This window comes from Lampris incognitus, chromosome 3 (assembly GCF_029633865.1).
Source record: "Lampris incognitus isolate fLamInc1 chromosome 3, fLamInc1.hap2, whole genome shotgun sequence".
NCBI lineage: Eukaryota > Metazoa > Chordata > Actinopteri > Lampriformes > Lampridae > Lampris > Lampris incognitus.
This window is the reverse complement of record NC_079213.1, coordinates 77,504,586-77,524,437: the sequence shown is the minus strand read 5'-3', so window position 1 is coordinate 77,524,437 and position 19,852 is coordinate 77,504,586. Positions and strand designations below refer to the sequence as shown.

General features: G+C 42.0%; 1 protein-coding gene across 1 annotated transcript in view; it reads right to left on the bottom strand.

Annotated features, from left to right (window-relative positions):
- The window catches only part of LOC130109433 (gamma-aminobutyric acid receptor subunit gamma-3), a 222,720-nt gene extending 204,144 nt beyond the window's left edge, over positions 1-18,576 (bottom strand). Inside the window, exons 1-2 of the mRNA XM_056276338.1 lie at positions 18,524-18,576; positions 17,495-17,640 (exon numbers count right to left, since the gene is read on the bottom strand). Of these exons, the coding sequence (XP_056132313.1) occupies positions 17,495-17,640; positions 18,524-18,576 (199 nt within the window). The remainder of the gene's footprint in view (positions 1-17,494; positions 17,641-18,523) is intronic.
- Positions 18,577-19,852: the final 1,276 nt, after the last annotated feature.

Sequence of the window (19,852 nt, the reverse complement as noted above, 5' to 3'; positions counted from 1 at the left end):
CATTGTATGGTGGGAAGTAAGAGAAGTAGGAAGAGGGAATGATGAAATTTACTGAAATAAAAGTGGCCAGAGAGTGAGGCTGAGGTAGACCTGTAAATTGGAAATGAATGCTCTTACAACCAACCAAAAAGCCAGTGGATTTTTAATTTCATATTTCTGCGTGGATCCTTTTGTCTTACCACAAGCCCATAGGCGGGCTGGCCAACTAGGAAAACTGCCGCAGGTCCCATCGTGAGGTAGGCTTTCCCCAAACTACAACCTTGAACTGAGATAAACCAGATTTAGACTTCTGGATGTTTGATATCCATCAAGAGAGGAGGTGGAATAACATTACAAAGCCTTATTATATGTAAGGGCTGGCTGAGCAATAGACAAAACCAAAATGTTTCACCTTTCACTGTTTTCAAAGGTTTCTATATTCAATCAGTACCCAAACATGTCCAACATGATTTTTTCTGAAGCAAGCATTTAATTCTGTACTGATGTTTGGTATATGCTGTACTGATGTTAGCTTGTTGCTTGTGTAACTGGAAGATGTGAGAGGACACAAAGTGAGAAGTAAACCAAAGTTGTTAAATGGACCAAAGTGTGAAAAGGGGTCTTTGTGTAGGTCAGAGTAGTGTGTGTGTGTGTGTGTGTGTGTGTGTGTGTGTGTGAGAGAGAGAGAGAGAGAGCGAGAGAGAGTGAGCGAGCGAGCTGCACTGCAGCACAAACAGTGTATTGCGGTTCAGAATATTATCTGGCCTAAACAGAAAAGTATGAACAGCAGGACAGCTGTGATCAAGCAGCACACACAGCTTACCCGTGGATTTACAGAAACACAAAAGAACGCCATTGTGTTCCACGAAGAGCGCATAACTAATAACAAAACAATCTACTTGGTGATATTTTAAACCAGTTAACAGCACGCGTGTTTCTTGTTAGTCTGTATATTTGAACAGATAATCATAGGCCTATTTATCCTGCTGTATATTCACCATCTACTTTATCCTAACCGTGAGTTTAGCTTTGCATGCTTTTTGTGTGATATATGCATAAATGTTTCAGCTTCTTAGTAATGGGAACATCATTAGACAAAACAGGTATTATTTGTCAAGTTGCTATTTAGAGATGAATTAACCAATCAATTTAGTGCTGACAGTGACTGATGTTACAAGTTTTGAAGTTCTTGTCTTTTTGGAAACGAAAAGATTTGAAACTTCAGAAGATTCTTTGGTTTTACTTTATGCAACATACAACAAAAGTAGATGTTTTATGCCAATTTGCACTTTTCAATTGCTAATAGGTTATGGTCACAGTGCACCAAAGAGTTGACAAATTACGCAGGAGGCTACCATCAGTTATTTATTCTTACTCAGACAAAAAATTACAGATTCCTGTAGGGGGGTGTAGCAATCTATTCCGCTGCTTACTAACACGGGAGTCCCTGGTTCGAATCCCCATGTTGTCTCCGGCTTGGTCGGGCGTCCCTACAGACACAATTGGCCATGTCTATGGGTGGGAAGCCGGATGTGGGTATGTGTCCTGGTTGCTGCACTAGTGCCTCCTCTGGTCGGTCAGGGCGCCTGTTCGGGGGGGGGTAACTGGGGGGAATAGCATGATCCTCCCACGTGCTACATCCCCCTGGCGAAACTCCTCACTGTCAGGTGAAAAGAAGCGGCTGGCAACTCCACATGTATCGGAGGAAGCATGTGGTAGTCTGCAGCCCTCCCCGGATTGGCAGAGGGGGTGGAGCAGCGACTGGGATGGCTCGGAAGAGTGGGGTAATTGACCGGATACAATTGGGGGGAAAAAAGGAACCCCCCCCCCAAAAAAAAACAAAAAAAACCCAATAATAATAATGACAGATTCGATCCAGAGAGAAATACACGTCAACCCTTGGAAATTAAAGAAATGGCAAAAAGAAAAACGTTTGGAGACAAAGCAAGAGAGGCAAGATTGAGATGGTTTGGACATGTGTGGAGGAGAGATGCTGGGTATATTGGGGAGAAGGATGCTGAATATGGAGCTGCCAGGGAAGAGGAAAAGAGGAAGGCCAAAGAGGAGGTTTATGGATGTGGTGAGGGAAGACATTTAGGTGGCTGGTGTGACAGAGGAAGATGCAGAAGACAGGAAGAGATGGAAACGGATGACCGTCTGTGGCGACCCCTAACGGGAGCAGCTGAAAGTAGTAGTAGTAACAAAAAGAAAAAAGATCTAGAAAAGATATAAAATATGTTAAACTTAGAAAGATAGGGAACTTTTAAGATATTCAGGATGGCATCATTATCTAGCTGGAGAATTTGCAGATGATGCCTTCCCTCCCAAAAACTGTGGTTAAATTGAGTCATTATGTTTGAGTATCTACCTCGTTGACACATATTATGTCGGCAAGTGCAATGTCCTGGTTTCTAAATCAAGTCCAGAATGCTTGTTGCACATCTTCCCTCTCTCCACCACTCTTTCCTGTCTGTTTTTTTTCCTTCTTTTTTGTGTTTACTTTCCTGTATTATTATGGTGAAATACCCTAAAACAAAAATCAATATGAATCATACCTCAAGAATGTTATGAATTTAGCTCATAGGAGAAGAAAACACATGGTGCTTAACGGGTTATTGGTTATTGCCAGTGGGATTCAATATAAAAAAATATAACAATATCTGTTAGCACTCAGACAATATCATACTGCATTGTGCTGCATATGTTGGGAGAGGAGCTTGCATAGGCTCCGGGACAGAGGGAGAATGAGATAGTATTGGTAATACTCATGAGGTTAGCACCAACTCACCCTGTGTAGATTAAAGCTGAGCCCAAATTTGAACTGAAACACGGCCGAGTACACTATTTCAGTTATTTTTACACCTATCTGAAACAAATACATACGTGTTTGCATATATAACATGCTTACCTCTTTGTACTATGCTATTATGTGCCCTCACACAGTCCTACCCTCTGGCCCTATAATAAGGTACTAGGTCCCCTATATATATACTGCTCAAAAAAATAAAGGGAACACCTAAAAACACAATATAGACCTCGATGAATTAAATATTTCAGCTGAAAATCTTTATTTATTAGACAGAGGAATGTGTTTAGAGCAAAATAACCTAAGAATGATCAATGGAAATCAAAATCATTAGCCCATTGAGGTCTGGATTCAGAATCATACTCAAAATCAAAGTGGAAAATGAGAACATAGGCTGATCCAACTTCTGTGGAAATTCCTCAAGACGATTCAAAATGAGGCTCAGTAGTGTGTGTGGCCTCCACGTGCCTGTATGCACTCCCTACAACGTCTGGGCATGCTCCTGATGAGACGACGGATGGTCTCCTGAGGGATCTCCTCTCAGACCTGGATCAGGGCATCAGTCAACTCCTGGACAGTCTGTGGTGCGACATCGCGTTGGCGGATGGTACGAGACATGATGTCCCAGAGGTGCTCAATTGGATTCAGGTCTGGGGAACGTGCAGGCCAGTCCATAGCATCAATGCCCTCGACATACAGGAACTGCTGACACACTCTGGCCACATGAGGACGAGCATTGTCATGCATGAGCAGGAACCCAGGGCCCACTGCACCAGCATATGGTCTGACAATGGGTCTGAGGATCTCATCCTGGTACCTAATGGCAGTCATGGTACCTCTGGCCAGCACGTAGAGGTCTGTGTGGCCCTCCAAGGATATGCCTCCCCAGACCATCACTGACCCACCACCAAACCGGTCATGCTGGAGGATGTTGCAGGCAGCAGAACGTTCTCCACAGCATCTCCAGACTCTCTCACGTCTGTCACATGTGTTCAGTGTGAACCTGCTCTCATTTGTGGAGAGCACAAGGCGCCAATGGCGAATCTGCCAACCAAGATGTTCTCTGGCAAAGGTCAATCGGGCTGCACGGTGTTGGGCTGTGAGCACAGGCCCCAATTGTGGACGTCGGGCCCTCATACCATCCTCATGCATTCTGTTTCTCACTGTGAGAAACCTGCACATTAGTGGCCTGTTGAAGGTCGTTTTGTAGGGCTCCGGCAGTGCTCCTCCTGTTCCTCCTTGCACAAAGGACCAGATAGCCGTCCTGCTGCGGGGTTGTTGTCCTCCTGCGGCCCCCTCCACGTCTCCTGGTGTACTGGCCTGTCTCCTGGTACCTCCTCCATGCTCTGGACACTGTGCTGGGAGACACATCAAATCTTCTTGCCACAGCACACATTGATGTGCCATCCTGGATGAGCTGCACTACCTGAGCAACTTCTGTAGGTTGCAGATACCGCCTCATGCCACCTCTAGTGGTGCGGGCACTAGCAAAATGAAAAACTAACCAAAGATCGGCCAGAAAAGATGAGGACAGGCAAATGGTCTGTGGCCACCACCTGCAAATCCATTCCTTTTATAGGGGTTGTCTTGCAAATTGTCTAATTTCCACCTGGTGGAAATTAGACAATTTACCAAAAGGTGAAATTGATTCACAAATCAGTGTTGCTTCCTAACTGGACAGGTTGATATCTCAAAAGTGTGATTGACTTGGAGCTACATTGCATTGCTTATGTGTTCCCTTTATTTTTTTGAGCAGTGTAGGTTGTTCTGCTCTATACTGAATATGCCTTACATGGGTGGGTGTTTATATTTTTCTCCTCTGTTACCACTCAAACCCTCCTTGCTCCCTCTTTCCTGTGTAATATGGAGAGAAAAGAGATCGAGTAATGCCTAACCAAGGACCTGTGGTCTATAATAAGCTGCTGCTGTACATAAACAGAGTCCCTCTCAATAAACAAACGGAACGACAGTGTCGTCTCTTGAGGACTGAGGCCGGCCCCGGCAGATCACCCTGACACCTTAGAATATGGTGTACTAGTCATCGAGGTACTCTCACGAGACCCAGAATGATAACTAGTTTCTGCATTGCTGTCACACAGTTAGTCCTGTGACCAGTGCTGTGACTCTGTCTGATAACTAGTTTCTGCATCTGCTGTTAAACAGAGTTAGTCCTGTGACCAGGATTCCAAAGCCCTCCGATTTTCCTGGTAATGACACTATCCTGTAGCTTTTAGCAAAACGCTGTCTCAGGGAAGAGGCTAACTCAAATTAGAGGACTTCTCCATTGGCCCAAAGAGAAGATGACACAATTGGGCCATGAGATTGCTGGAGAAATATTGACAGTGTCACTTACAACAAGGCATGAGAGAGGTGGCGTTGCTCTCCTTAAGATGCCTTGCATGTACCTGAGACTGTTTATGTTCCCCAGTAGAAACGTGCATGCCCAAGCTCTACAAACCAGCAAAGCAAATTATCTATTCTCAATCGGTCTAATTTTGAATACACCCCGATGTGCCAAAGAGCCCTAATTATTTAAATTAATTATTTAAGATGCCTAATTATTTCAGATGCACCATTTTCAGTCAAACAGTGTTATCAATTAAGGGCACTAAGATCTGGAAAAACATACCCTCTGCAATAAGGGAATGCCCCTGCGATGGCCACACTCGCAGCCACACATTTGTCATTTATTTTGTTTTGATTTTCGGTTGTTCAGTTACCAGTGCTGGGGGTGCCGCTGCTGGTTGTCTAATGGAGTGTGATTCCTCTGTGGGATTCTTCTTGTCTACCAGCGTGGCCCCTGACAGCCCCACATTTCGGACTTTTGAAGCCATTTTAAAAAATGGCTCAAATTACACCAAGTTCATGATCATTCTTAATCGGTGCAAGCTCAGTCCAGCTTTGTCCTGCTGAGTATATCAGTCACTTGTGTGTTATGTGTTTCATGGTATTGTATTGTGGTATATGGTTTTGTGGGGTGTATAATGTTGTATTGTATGCATTGTTGTATATTTTAGTATTATTGTATTGTATCTATTCAAATAAATAAATAAATGAATGAATGAATCCAGAATCAAGAGCTGGGATGTTTTGAACTGAACTAAATGACCTCAAGAAATATCAGGAATCAGGAACATTTATTCATCATTTAATTTCATGCACTTGTGTACATGAAATGAAATGAAAAAGTCATTTCTCCAGGCCTAGAGCAATGCAACACAGACAAAAAAACAAAACATATCCAAACTAAAAAAAAAACTACAAAAACTACGAAACTACAAAAACACATGTATCCAACATATATATATATATATATATATATATATATATATATATAAAGTCAATGTCGAAGAGAGTGAACGCCACTCAGGATGACTGTCGGAATTGCTGATCTGCATGGGCTAGCAGTTAGCTTAACCTGCCCCACTTCCGCATCCTGTCAGACCACCCTTGGTGCTTTCTCTTTGGTTGTAACAGGGCCGTGGTCCTTGGGCCCACCGGATGCAGCAGACTAGGCTCCCCCAGCTGATCCAGCACCAGTTCTCCCAGCCAGACACCTTCGATACACCTCCCTGCACTCCACACGACGACACCAAACACACAGGCAACGCCAGGCAAAGCTGCCGCCAGACCACCCTTGGTGTTATCAGAAATGCCTGTCTGCATGGACTAGCAGTTAGCTTAGCCTGCTCCGCTTCCGCGTCCTGTCAGACCACCCTTGGTGCTTCCTCTTCAGGTGCAGCTCCAGGCAGAGCCGTGGTCCCTGGGCTGACAGGATGCAGCAGACCAAGCTCTCTCAGCAGATCCAGCACCAGCTCTCCCAGCCATCATATGAAGACAACTTAAACGCAGACGTGGACAAAGTCACTACATGAATGGTACTGGGTGAGGCCGCCATAAACATAAGTTCATGCTGCCATCTTCCCTCACCGGTACTGGGTGAGGTCGCTGCAAACATGAGTTCACGCCACCATCTTCCCTCCAAGTTCATTCACATGCTTTTCCCATTTGTTTTTGGTAGCCACGAAGTAAATAAAAATACTTTAAAAACAATTCATTTCAATCCCAGTAAAGCCTGAGTGATTACGTTAAGTTATAGTGTGGTTAATGTCAGAGATGACATGTAAACAATATTTGTATCAACACGATATACATTGGTGAACGATCAACATTTCAACAGGCACTACACAACTGCACAAAATAATGTATATTATTTTGACCATTGACATGTATAATTGTTAAGCCAATGCAGATTTAAACTTATCTTTACAAATTCGCATGACTACTTTGGATTACAGAGCTGGGAAATTAAGCCAGATCCAAACAAATTTAGATTTAAAGAATTCCAGTTTCCATGATATTGTAAATGGTAACTCAGAAATTCCACTCCACATCCAAACCCACAGAGGAGGGAAACTGTTCTCTTTGATCATTACTTGCGAAATATACCAGCGGTAGTAACAGCAACAGTGCTGTTAACTCTTTTCCATGTTTGACTATTGCTTTAGAGAAGGTTATGAATTTGGAATAGCATCTATATTCAAAGACGCTGCTTCACAACAAATTAATTTCTAAACTACCTATCTGTGGCTACTGGCCAGGGAAATAAAAAGCTTATGCTACCCGTAGATATATAGATCTATCTATCTATCTATCTATCTATCTATCTATCTATCTATCTATCTATCTATCTATCTATCTATCTATCTATCTGTAGCCGGGTGGTAAATCTGTTACATATGTTAAATGATTTTCCACTTAAATTTAGTATAGTTTAACTGTTAATATATGTAATTGTTACACTGTCAAGCCATGTAAAATATAATTTGACGTATTTAAATTGTGAAGCAGATTGTGAGTGTATTTTTATAGTTTTTTGTTGTCATTGCATGTTTTGACCAGTAAGTGGCAGTGTTGCGGACTTTTATTGTAACTCCGTGCAAGTTATCCAAGTGCATCTTGGGTACTCTTTCTTTTTTACGTGTGAACCACCTGGAGATTGCGGTGTGACGGTGCTCTGACTCCGTAGTAAGTAGGTGTAAATATCCTGTGAAATATACCTGTAACATTATTCCAAACAATATTATATGTCGGTAATTTGACAAGATGGTTTGATTTAGATGCTACTGGAGTTGATGTTCGGTGATTTTGGGCGCGAGCCGTCGACCACTGTTTGCCATTGCGTGCATGGCAAGGTAATGTTGGCGTGCATAAAGCCACACCATGCCATTGTATTTGGTTAGTAAGGGAAATGTAAAGGTTTTATATGCATTTTAATTCTGTTTAAAGGTAACTGACAGAGTGAGAAGTTGCGCAATCTTCAGGAAGTTCCACATGTCTTTGTTAAACCCTGTTTAACATACATAGTCCACTGCCGTATTTTGCACCATATTTTGTATTTTGTATTTATTATTTTCCTTTTAAAACCTTCTCTGTTAAACTTGCCACATCTGTGAACATTTATGAGCTGTTTGCTCAAAAGACACAGGAATTTATGCACTCAGTAAAACGATCTGCATTCGAAGGTTCAAACAATAAAATTAAAGCTACAAGAACCCCGGAAGTAATTGTGTCCTGTGTGGTATCTAATTCCACGGGCTATCTATCTATCTATCTATCTATCTATCTATCTATCTATCTATCTATCTATCCATCCATGATCCAAACCGCTTATCCTGCTGTCAGGGTCGCGGGGATGCTGGAGCCTATCCCAGCAGTCATTGGGCGGCAGGTGAGGAGACACCCTGGACAGGCCGTCAGGCCTCAATGGCTTGTTCCAAAAGCTGTGTCACTATGTATATATTTAACTGTTACGAAGATTAAATTAATAAAGTCACTATATAGAATACATGTTTCATTCTGTGTGTGTGTGTGTGTGTGTGTGTGTGTGTGTGTGTGTGTGTGTGTGTGTGTGAGTGTGTGAGAGAGAGAGAAAGAGGGAGAGCCAGAGTAGTTCAGGGAAAAGGTCATGGTGTTTGTTACTCAGAGACTGAGTCTCTGCTGCATCCAGTGGTTGAAGGTTTATATTGAAGCATGCACAACATCACAAACAAGCCTTTTTGTATCAAAAATCCCTGCTCTCTCAATGCATTTTGAATGATTAAATATTGTACTACATTCAAGATGCCAAATATTTTTCCATGACATCTACATGACTGTTAGTGCAATTACAGTAATTAGTATTTTCCAGCATCTCCAGTATGTTCAATTAGTATGATTTTTTTTTAAAGAGTGACTTTAATTTCCTAGGGTCTCCTTGTAGCTTACTGACAAGTAGCATGGTACACCTACACTACCGTTCAAAAGTTTGGGATCACCCAAACAATTTTGTGTTTTCCATGAAAAGTCACACTTATTCACCACCATATGTTGTGAAATGAATAGAAAATAGAGTCAAGACATTGACAAGATTAGAAATAATGATTTGTATTTGAAATAAGATTTTTTTTACATCAAACTTTGCTTTCGTCAAAGAATCCCCCATTTGCAGCAATTACAGCATTGCAGACCTTTGGCATTCTAGCTGTTAATTTGTTGAGGTAATCTGGAGAAATTGCACCCCACGCTTCCAGAAGCAGCTCCCACAAGTTGGATTGGTTGGATGGGCACTTCTTTGAGCAGATTGAGTTTCTGGAGCATCACATTTGTGGGGTCAATTAAACGCTCAAAATGGCCAGAAAAAGAGAACTTTCATCTGAAACTCGACAGTCTATTCTTGTTCTTAGAAATGAAGGCTATTCCATGCGAGAAATTGCTAAGAAATTGAAGATTTCCTACACCGGTGTGTACTACTCCCTTCAGAGGACAGCACAAACAGGCTCTAACCAGAGTAGAAAAAGAAGTGGGAGGCCGCGTTGCACAACTGAGCAAGAAGATAAGTACATTAGAGTCTCTAGTTTGAGAAACAGACGCCTCACAGGTCCCCAACTGGCATCTTCATTAAATAGTACCTGTTAGAGCCTGTTTGTGCTGTCCTCTGAAGGGAGTAGTACACACCGGTGTAGGAAATCTTCAATTTCTTAGCAATTTCTCGCATGGAATAGCCTTCATTTCTAAGAACAAGAATAGACTGTCGAGTTTCAGATGAAAGTTCTCTTTTTCTGGCCATTTTGAGCGTTTAATTGACCCCACAAATGTGATGCTCCAGAAACTCAATCTGCTCAAAGAAGTGCCCATCCAACCAATCCAACTTGTGGGAGCTGCTTCTGGAAGCGTGGGGTGCAATTTCTCCAGATTACCTCAACAAATTAACAGCTAGAATGCCAAAGGTCTGCAATGCTGTAATTGCTGCAAATGGAGGATTCTTTGACGAAAGCAAAGTTTGATGTAAAAAAAATCTTATTTCAAATACAAATCATTATTTCTAATCTTGTCAATGTCTTGACTCTATTTTCTATTCATTTCACAACATATGGTGGTGAATAAGTGTGACTTTTCATGGAAAACACGAAATTGTTTGGGTGATCCCAAACTTTTGAACGGTAGTGTATGTATGTAATCAGGAAATCTGTTATTACTCCCTCAAACATAATGAGTTATCTTGCAGCCAAGTTGATGAATTTAACTTAGCAGGTTGGAAAAATGTTACTTCACCTGTTTCCTGAGCATTTTTACATCATTTTGCATAGTAATTACTTTCCATTACTTTCAAACACAAAAACCGTAAAACATAAAACACAACTTCTATCATGGGGAATACTGCTTCAACAAAGAATGACATTAAATCAATATAAACCAACATGAGAATAACACTGAATTTGTAAGCTGAGACATGTAAAAATAAGTGTCAGTCAGGATCTGTACTGACTACCATCTCTTTTGACTGGAAAGAAGAAGGACGAGTTTACCAAGGAGTTTAATCTGAGGTGTGACACAGATGTGTAGCTCACCAGAGAACAAATTCCAAAAGAAGGTAAAAGCTAAGTGATGCCACAACTCTGATTTTAAAAGATTTAACTGAATGTAAAAGCTCAGTTGAACGTTGCTTGAGCTCACAAAATCATTGTGACATTGCACATATATTATCAGTGGAGTGGCTGCAGGCTATTTTCTGCATTACCATTACTTCTCAGTTAGAAACGTGGTCACACATTTCCAGCCTTGTCCACCATAACCAGTTGAATTATTAAATTAAGTGCTAGCCTGTACACAGAGGCTATCTTCATTGACTTATGAACGTACAGGTTTGTAACTCATTAAGACCAGCGTGGTAGCTGGATTATCTGTGTCGTAGTTTGTGTTGATAGTAACACAAATATTATCCATAGATAACAATCTCATATACACAATATTAATGAAACATAGTGTACATGCCACTCACATGCTATCAACAGACCTTTCTAATTGTGGAGACTTAAACTTCCCAGACTCAAATTTGGACGTGCGCTACAGGACAATGGATGAGTAACTAGCTGCACTTAAATGTGGTAGTTCCTGGGGCTACACAAGGGGCATTATAAAGAAAGAAAACAAAGAATGTGGTCAACAAATGAGGGAAGGTGGAGATGGATCACCAACTTCCTATCTGACAGGAAGCAGCACAAGAAGCTGAGGAAACACGTCTCTGACTCCCGGCCCATCAGCACTGGTTCCCCTCAAGGCTGTGTGTCCTTTACCCTCTACTTTTCTCCCTGTATACGAACAGCTGCACCTCCAGTCACCAGCCAGTCAAGTTCTAGAAGTTTGCTGATGACACCACTCTTATTTGACTCATCTCTCATGGGGATGAGTCTGCCTACAGGTGGGAGATTGACCATCTGGTGACCTGATGTGACCAAAACAACTTGAAGCTCAACACTCCAACAGCAATTGAGATGGTTGTGGACTTCAGAAAGTACCCAGCCCCACCCATCTCCATCACCCTGTGTGGCTCCCAAACCGACACTATGGAATCCTTCCACTTCCTGGGCACCATCATCACCCAGGACCTCAAGTGGGGGCTGAACATCAGCTCCCTCACCAAGAAGGCACTGCAGAGGGTGTATTTACGGGGCAGCTGAAAATGTTCAACCTGCAAAAGCCAATGATGGTATATTTCTATACTGCCATCACTGAGTCCACCCTCACCTCACCTATCTAGTATGCTGCTGCCACTGCCAAGGTCAAGGGCAGACTGCAGCGTATCATTCGCTCTGCTGAGAGGGTGATTGGCTGCAGCCTGCCATCCCTCCATGACCTGTATGCCTCCAGGACACTGAGGCAAGCAGGAAAGATCATGGCTGACCCTTCCCACCTAGGCCATGGTCTCTTCAAAAATCTCCCCTCTGGCAAAAGGCTAGGGTCTAAACAAAACCCAGAACCTTACACTACAAGAACAGTGTCTTCCCTACAGCAGTAGGCCTTTCTAATAAGTCCCCAGACACCCACAGATCCTGATATTGCCATCCACCCACCCCCAACCCCAGTGGCGCCGGCAGCCGTAATCCTGTATTCACCGTGCGTAAATTTTTCTATGATTTTGTTCAGGTTTTTTTTGCCACTCACGCTGTTTGACACAAATACATTTGAAGGCTGATGATTGGTGTTAACGTCACTGGCTAATAGCGCACAATGCGCACCGTGCGTACAGATCCCTGTACGCACCGTGCCTGTACGCACCGTGCGTACAGGATTACGGCTGTTGGCACCACTGCCCTACCCCCTTTTATCTTCCCTTTTGTGCTCTCTGTATATGGACACCCTGCATAAAACCTGAACTACCCTGTAAATAACTCTTATTCTGTAAATAACGTCTTGGAATCGTAATAATTACAGCTCCTGCCACCCAGTGCTGAGAATCAGGGGCTGCCATGTGGTCTCTCATGTTTTCACTCTGAACTGGTGTCTATTGCACCCTATTGCACCTAACTTTCATTTTTATTTTATCTTGAACGTGTGTGTATATATATAATCCAGTGATTCAAGTAAGTAATTGAATCATTGGATTATTTTGCTCCTTGGTTGTTAAGCACTTTCCCTATATATATACACTACCGTTCAAAAGTTTGGGATCACATTGAAATGTCCATATTTTTGAAGGAAAAGCACTGTACTGTTCAATGAAGATAACTTTAAACTAGTCTTAACTTTAAAGAAATACACTCTATACATTGCTAATGTGGTAAATGACTATTCTAGCTGCAAATGTCTGGTTTTTGGTGCAATATCTACATAGGTGTATAGAGGCCCATTTCAAGCAACTATCACTCCAGTGTTCTAATGGTACAATGTGTTTGCTCATTGGCTCAGAAGGCTAATTGATGATTAGAAAACCCTTGTGCAATCATGTTCACACATCCGAAAACAGTTTAGCTCGTTACAGAAGCTACAAAACTGACCTTCCTTTGAGCAGATTGAGTTTCTGGAGCATCACATTTGTGGGGTCAATTAAACGCTCAAAATGGCCAGAAAAAGAGAACTTTCATCTGAAACTCGACAGTCTATTCTTGTTCTTAGAAATGAAGGCTATTCCATGCGAGAAATTGCTAAGAAATTGAAGATTTCCTACACCGGTGTGTACTACTCCCTTCAGAGGACAGCACAAACAGGCTCTAACCAGAGTAGAAAAAGAAGTGGGAGGCCGCGTTGCACAACTGAGCAAGAAGATAAGTACATTAGAGTCTCTAGTTTGAGAAACAGACGCCTCACAGGTCCCCAACTGGCATCTTCATTAAATAGTACCCGCAAAACACCAGTGTCAACATCTACAGTGAAGAGGCGGCTGCGGGATTCTGGGCTTCAGGGCAGAGTGGCAAAGAAAAAGCCATATCTGAGACTGACCAATAAAAGAAAAAGATTAAGATGGGCAAAAGAACACAGACATTGGACAGAGGAAGACTGGAAAAAAGTGTTGTGGACAGATGAATCCAAGTTTGAGGTGTTTGGATCACAAAGAAGAACGTTTGTGAGACGCAGAACAAATGAAAAGATGCTGGAAGAATGCCTGACGCCATCTGTTAAGCATGGTGGAGGTAATGTGATGGTCTGGGGTTGCTTTGGTGCTGGTAAGGTGGGAGATTTGTACAGGGTAAAAGGGATTCTGAATAAGGAAGGCTATCACTCCATTTTGCAACGCCATGCCATACCCAGTGGACAGCGCTTGATTGGAGCCAATTTCATCCTACAACAGGACAATGACCCTAAACACACCTCTAAATTGTGCAAGAACTATTTAGAGCAGAAGCAGGCAGCTGGTATTCTATCGGTAATGGAGTGGCCAGCGCAGTCACCAGATCTGAACCCCATTGAGCTGTTGTGGGAGCAGCTTGACCGTATGGTACGCAAGAAGTGCCCATCCAACCAATCCAACTTGTGGGAGCTGCTTCTGGAAGCGTGGGGTGCAATTTCTCCAGATTACCTCAACAAATTAACAGCTAGAATGCCAAAGGTCTGCAATGCTGTAATTGCTGCAAATGGAGGATTCTTTGACGAAAGCAAAGTTTGATGTAAAAAAAATCTTATTTCAAATACAAATCATTATTTCTAACCTTGTCAATGTCTTGACTCTATTTTCTATTCATTTCACAACATATGGTGGTGAATAAGTGTGACTTTTCATGGAAAACACAAAATTGTTTGGGTGATCCCAAACTTTTGAACGGTAGTGTATATATATATATATATATATATAATTGCTCTTAACTTTTATCTTTACTGTATTTACTGTTAATTTTTCTGTCTTGCACCAACATACCAAGGCAAATTCCTTGTATGTTCTTGTACTTGGCAGTAAATCTTATTCTGATTCTGATGCTGATGTTATCTGCTGTAGACAGAATGACACTCCACTAGAGGGACACCTGGAAAGGGACACTGGGTGTTGGTCATGACAGGATGACCAACATTTGCAAGGCCTGACAAAAAGTATCTCCAAAAGACCGCATATATAATTCATGGCAATCTGAAATTCTGTAAACTGACTGATTTGCTGTCCCTTTTCTTTGAAGTCAAGGGCAGAAACTTCCATCACTTGATATCTACAGTAAGAGACATCACAAAGTGACATTGAACAGATAGCGATGAAAAGAACCAGTCATTATGGTTCCTGGATGCCCAAGTAAAATATTTGTTGTAAAGGTCAGTTTTGAGAAAGAGGCTGATATACAATGGATAGACATGCATTTCATGCATGTACAAATACTGTAAGACATGTTTCCTTATATATTTACTTTGCCATTGCCAATTCTACAAAGACATGGAGGAGAGTGAAACTAGAAAATAAAAACAGTTGCTGATGGGTTTGCTTTTTAAAAATGTTTGTGCTATTCTGTCATCTTAATTGCGGAAATACTTATCACATTTTATTACATCAAGATAAAGAGAGCTCCTCATTCTACCATCCATCTAGATAGCAGAACAGAGCTCACATCTGGACACAAGTCAGCTTGCAAGCATGAGAGCTGTAATTCAATCACAAGCAGTCTATTTTCCAACAATATGTTATGGTTTGTGATGGATATTACCTGCAGAGCAGAGTGGAGAGCATTTTGCTCAAAGAATGCTTTTTGTATGTTACATGTGCTCGGTACGGATAATCAAAAGGTTAATCATTTTAAACCTTGTATGTTTGCGACACTGATAGAAATGTGCAGAAGAGCTAATTGGAAAGAAATTACTACAAGATATATACTGATCAGCCAAAACATTAAAACCACCTTAGGCCATTGCCATCAGGGAATACCATTGCCATTGGTCTGCAACAATGTTTAGGTTAGGTGGCAAGTGTCAAAATAACAGCCACATGAATACCAGGACCTAAGGTTTCTCAGCAGAACATGTCCAGACCATCACATTGCCTCCGCCGGCTTGCCTTCTTCCCATAGTGCATCCTGGTGCCATCTCTTCCCCAGGTAGACGATGCACATGCACCCGGCTGTCCACATGATGTAAAAGAAAATGTGGTTCATCAGCCCAGGCCACCTTATTCCATTGCTCCATGGTTCAATTCTGACGCTCACGTGCCCACTGTAGGCACTTTTGATGGTGGACAGGGGTCATCCTGGGCACTCTGACTGGTCTGCAGCTACGCAGCCCCATACACAGCAAGCTGTGAATCATTGTGTGTTCTGACACCTGTCTATTATAGCCAGCATTAACTTTTTCAGCCGTTTGAGCTACAGTAGCTCTACTGTGGGATCGGACCAGCCTTCAGCTAGCCTTCGCTCCCCACGTGCATCAATGAGCCTTGGGTGCCCATGACCCTGTCACCAGTACACCGGTTGTCCTTCCTTGGACCACTTTTGGTGGGTACTGACCACTGCATACTGGCAACACTCCACAAGACCTGCCATTTTGGAGATGCTCTGACCCAGTCGTCTAGCCATCACAATTTGGCCCTCGTCAAAGTTGCTAGGGTCCTTACACTTGCCCATTGTTCCTGCTTCCAACACATCAAATTCAAGAGCTGACCATTCACTTGCTGCCTAATATATCTTCATCCTTGACAGGTGCCACTGTAATGAGATAATCAGTGTTATTCATTTACCTCTCAGTGGTTTTAATGTTTTGGCTGATATGTGTATTTCTTATACATATAGATTCTTTTAGCTTACTGTTGGGTTTCAGTTGGGAAAGACTGGAAAATGGACTTGTTGGACAGAAGTAAGTTAAGCTTTTAATATATCTACATAGTATTTTGCAGTGCTACCCAATCTGTATGCAGGAATGGCTCTGCTGGTTCTCTTTGAGTTGAAACTTTGTTAAAGGCGCTCACAGTGGTGTGGCACAGTCTAAAGCTTTTGGCAAGCAAAATGCATTTTCTTGGTCATGATGTGTGAATCTCTTACTGCTGGTGGAATAAATGCTCTAACAAGCACCTTTTACATGTAGTATTACCATTATCTATTTTTTCTGTTGCTTCATACTTGGCCACACCTGTGGCAAAGGTTTACTTGTGCAGCATAAATGGTGAGACAAGTAACCCAGTAGACCTTTATATGAATTGCACCAAAAAGAAGATTTGCTTGTATTGCTTGAGTGTGCTGAAAAAACATTTCTGATGACCCCAAACTAGGCTTAGATAAAACTGTCAACTACTACACATGCTAAACCAAGATTGTGGCTAAACCAAGACAGCCATTTCAGAGAGCAGAGACATTAACATCGCATAGAAACAGATAAGCATCATCATAAGGTGAAGTTTATAATGCATTAGTGTATGCTGTGTGGATTTTGGGTTGATATCCATGACAGAGGTAGTTTGGTCTGTCTGCAGGTTGTATTAATAAGAAAAGGGGAGAGGTTGTCAGATTCAATGTCAACTTGTTTGTAAATCTCATTGCAGTGGGTTTGCCAGGAAATTATATTTATTTCCTCAGTAACTTGAGTGGCTTTATTTTGCTTCTTAGTCAGAATACATTATGTTATAAGAATATTGTGGCTGTAAGCCTGTGCCAGTAGTTTGTGCATAATAACTTTTCCTGCCACTATAGTATAATGATGCTGTATGTTAATAACAAGCCATCGCTGGGCCAGGAAAACCAGAGATATATCCTCACAAATTTCAGTTTACAACACCAGCTTGCACGATTTATAACACAAAAACCTACTGAATCTGCAGGTATAGTCCTATGTTGTCAACTCAGTTCATGAGTTTTGCTCATATGATCAGTTTATTCGATGCATTTTGAAATCTTCAATATTTGGCTTTGATGCCAGAGGTTTAGAGGGTTACAGTCTGACTACCACAGCACGACTGGGGTGCAATTGCTCCTGAGGATAAAAGTGACTTACCTCCGATATCTGGCCGCAGTTTTTTGTCATATTCCTTCAGCAAATTGTTCAGTATCTGTGTTGTGTCGGTCTCCTGTGATTTAGGGACCAGCATCTGGTTCACAGTAACATCCTCGTAGTCCTCATCATAATCAGTTGTTTGCGAGCTGGGAGTGAATCGAAATTAGGTGGTTGAAACAAAAATACAAGTGCAGACACATTTTTTAACACATGCAATGTCACATGACTGTATGTCATGTCTGTGTGTCATGTCTGTGTGTCATGTCAGTATGTTGTGTCTGTGTATTATGTCTGTATGTCATGTTTGTATGTCATGTATGCGTGTCATGTATGTGTCATGTCTGTATATCATGTCTGTATGTAATGTCTGTATGTTATGTCTGTATGTCATGCTTTTGTGCTATGTCTGTGTCATGTCTGTGTGTTATATCTGTGTGTCATGTCTGTGTGTTATGTCTGTGTCATGTCTGTATGTCATGTCTGTGTGCGTCGTGTTATGCTGCACAATGATCATTGAACATCCCTGTTTCATCTGCCTCAATGTCTTTATTTGCAGTTGTTGCAAACTGTAAAACAAAGAGGCAGCTGGCTCCATCACTGTGCTGCAACATTAAGCTAATCGTTGAAAAATAATGCTGATTGTAAGGGTCTATGAAGCACAACATCTAAAAAAGAAAAGACAAATGAATCCCTAAATTGTGCCCAAAATCTCTCTTGACTTACAGTTTAAATGACACATTCAGTTCATTCATTACAAGAGTGTCTGTAGTCTAATAAAAAGCTATGGTTTTGCATGGAAAGCGCCGCATGCAGCGGGCAGTAAAACAAACAAAGAAACATGTCCAGTAAAACATAAAGTTTGAGGAAATAATAAGAAAACCATTCTCAGCGATCCCTTCAACAAATGACAGTTTGTTTAGCGGGACCTTCAACATCCCTGTGAAGAATAACAACATGTACTTCACCGGTTGAGTTGTCTTTAAAAACAACAGTAACAGCAGCAGCAGCAACAACGAAAATGCCACTTACCAGGTGTGAAAAACTGACAGAAGTGAAAAGTAAGCCAGTAATTTGGGTGACATGTTTCCCCCCAAAATGACAGCGAAGAAGAGACGGAGAGGAGCGCTGGCTTGTGAGCTGCTCAACGAAACGACTGTCAACGCTGCTGAGAGTAATGGAGGAGGGGGGGGGCACTTAATAGTTTGTTAATCCAACACAAGACTCATTCATTGTCATTAGAGGCCGGCGTTTTCATGTTCCTTTGCTTGGACGCATCTAATGCTGGATATCAGCTCCTCCCGCTGCTTACTAGGTGACATTTGGTAGCCTGTCTCCGATGATTCCCACCCGGAGGACACTGGCGGTCACATGCAGCTGCGCAAACTCCACCACGAAGCTCCGAAAAGCCCAAATGTCATCACTCCGTCCTCCGCGCTTCGGGCTGCGTCACAGGCGCCGCTCTGAGATCCCCCAACAATAAATATACATAGCTAACCTACATACGCGTTGCCCGCTATTGCGCTCGTTGTTTGCTTAAACTCTCAGAATAAATGAATAATAGACAAATTAAAACTATACATGAAAAGGGAGAACTTATTGCAAATAACAAATGGAAGCCGTGATTCGTTTGGCTTAAACGGTGGATGAAAAGTGCAGCCTGGCAAAAGCAACGTGTGGGCTGTTTCACCAGCACGTAATCGCCGTGGCTGCAGGTGGAAACTAGTAGGCAATGATGAGAGAGAGAGAGAGAGAGAGAGAGAGAGAGAGAGAGAGAGAGAGAGAGAGAGAGAGAGAGAGAGAGAGAGATGAAAGAAAAATGCAGAAAGAGAAAGAGAGAAATAGAGAAAAAGAAAGAAGTGGAGAAAAAGAAAGAAATAGAATTAGAGAAAGAAATAGAGAGATATAAAGAAAGAGAGAGAGGCTTTAAAAAACAACTTTAATGCATTGTCACACATTTACAGCAGTTTTGAAACAAAGACTCGCAAAAATAACGTTATCTGAAGTCACTAACAATTGATTCATCATTGAACAAATGAAATCATTATAACACCACTGATTTACAGAGAGAGAGAGAGAGAGAGAGAGAGAGAGAGAGAGAGAGAGAGAGAGAGAGAGAGAGAGAGAGAGAGAGAGAGAGAGAGAGAGAGCGAGAGAGAGAGAGAGAGAGAGAATAAACAAATTTCCGATGAACATATTTTAGCTATTCAGCACGGGCAGACTTTTTTATTTTTTTTTTTATTTTTTTTTATTAATAATAATATCTTTGAGGGGAACTCCATGGATAAGCAGCGTCCCTCTGAGCAGCATCACTGGCGGGCTGCAGCTCCCAAAGAAGTGAGCGACCTGAGCCGGGGTCGG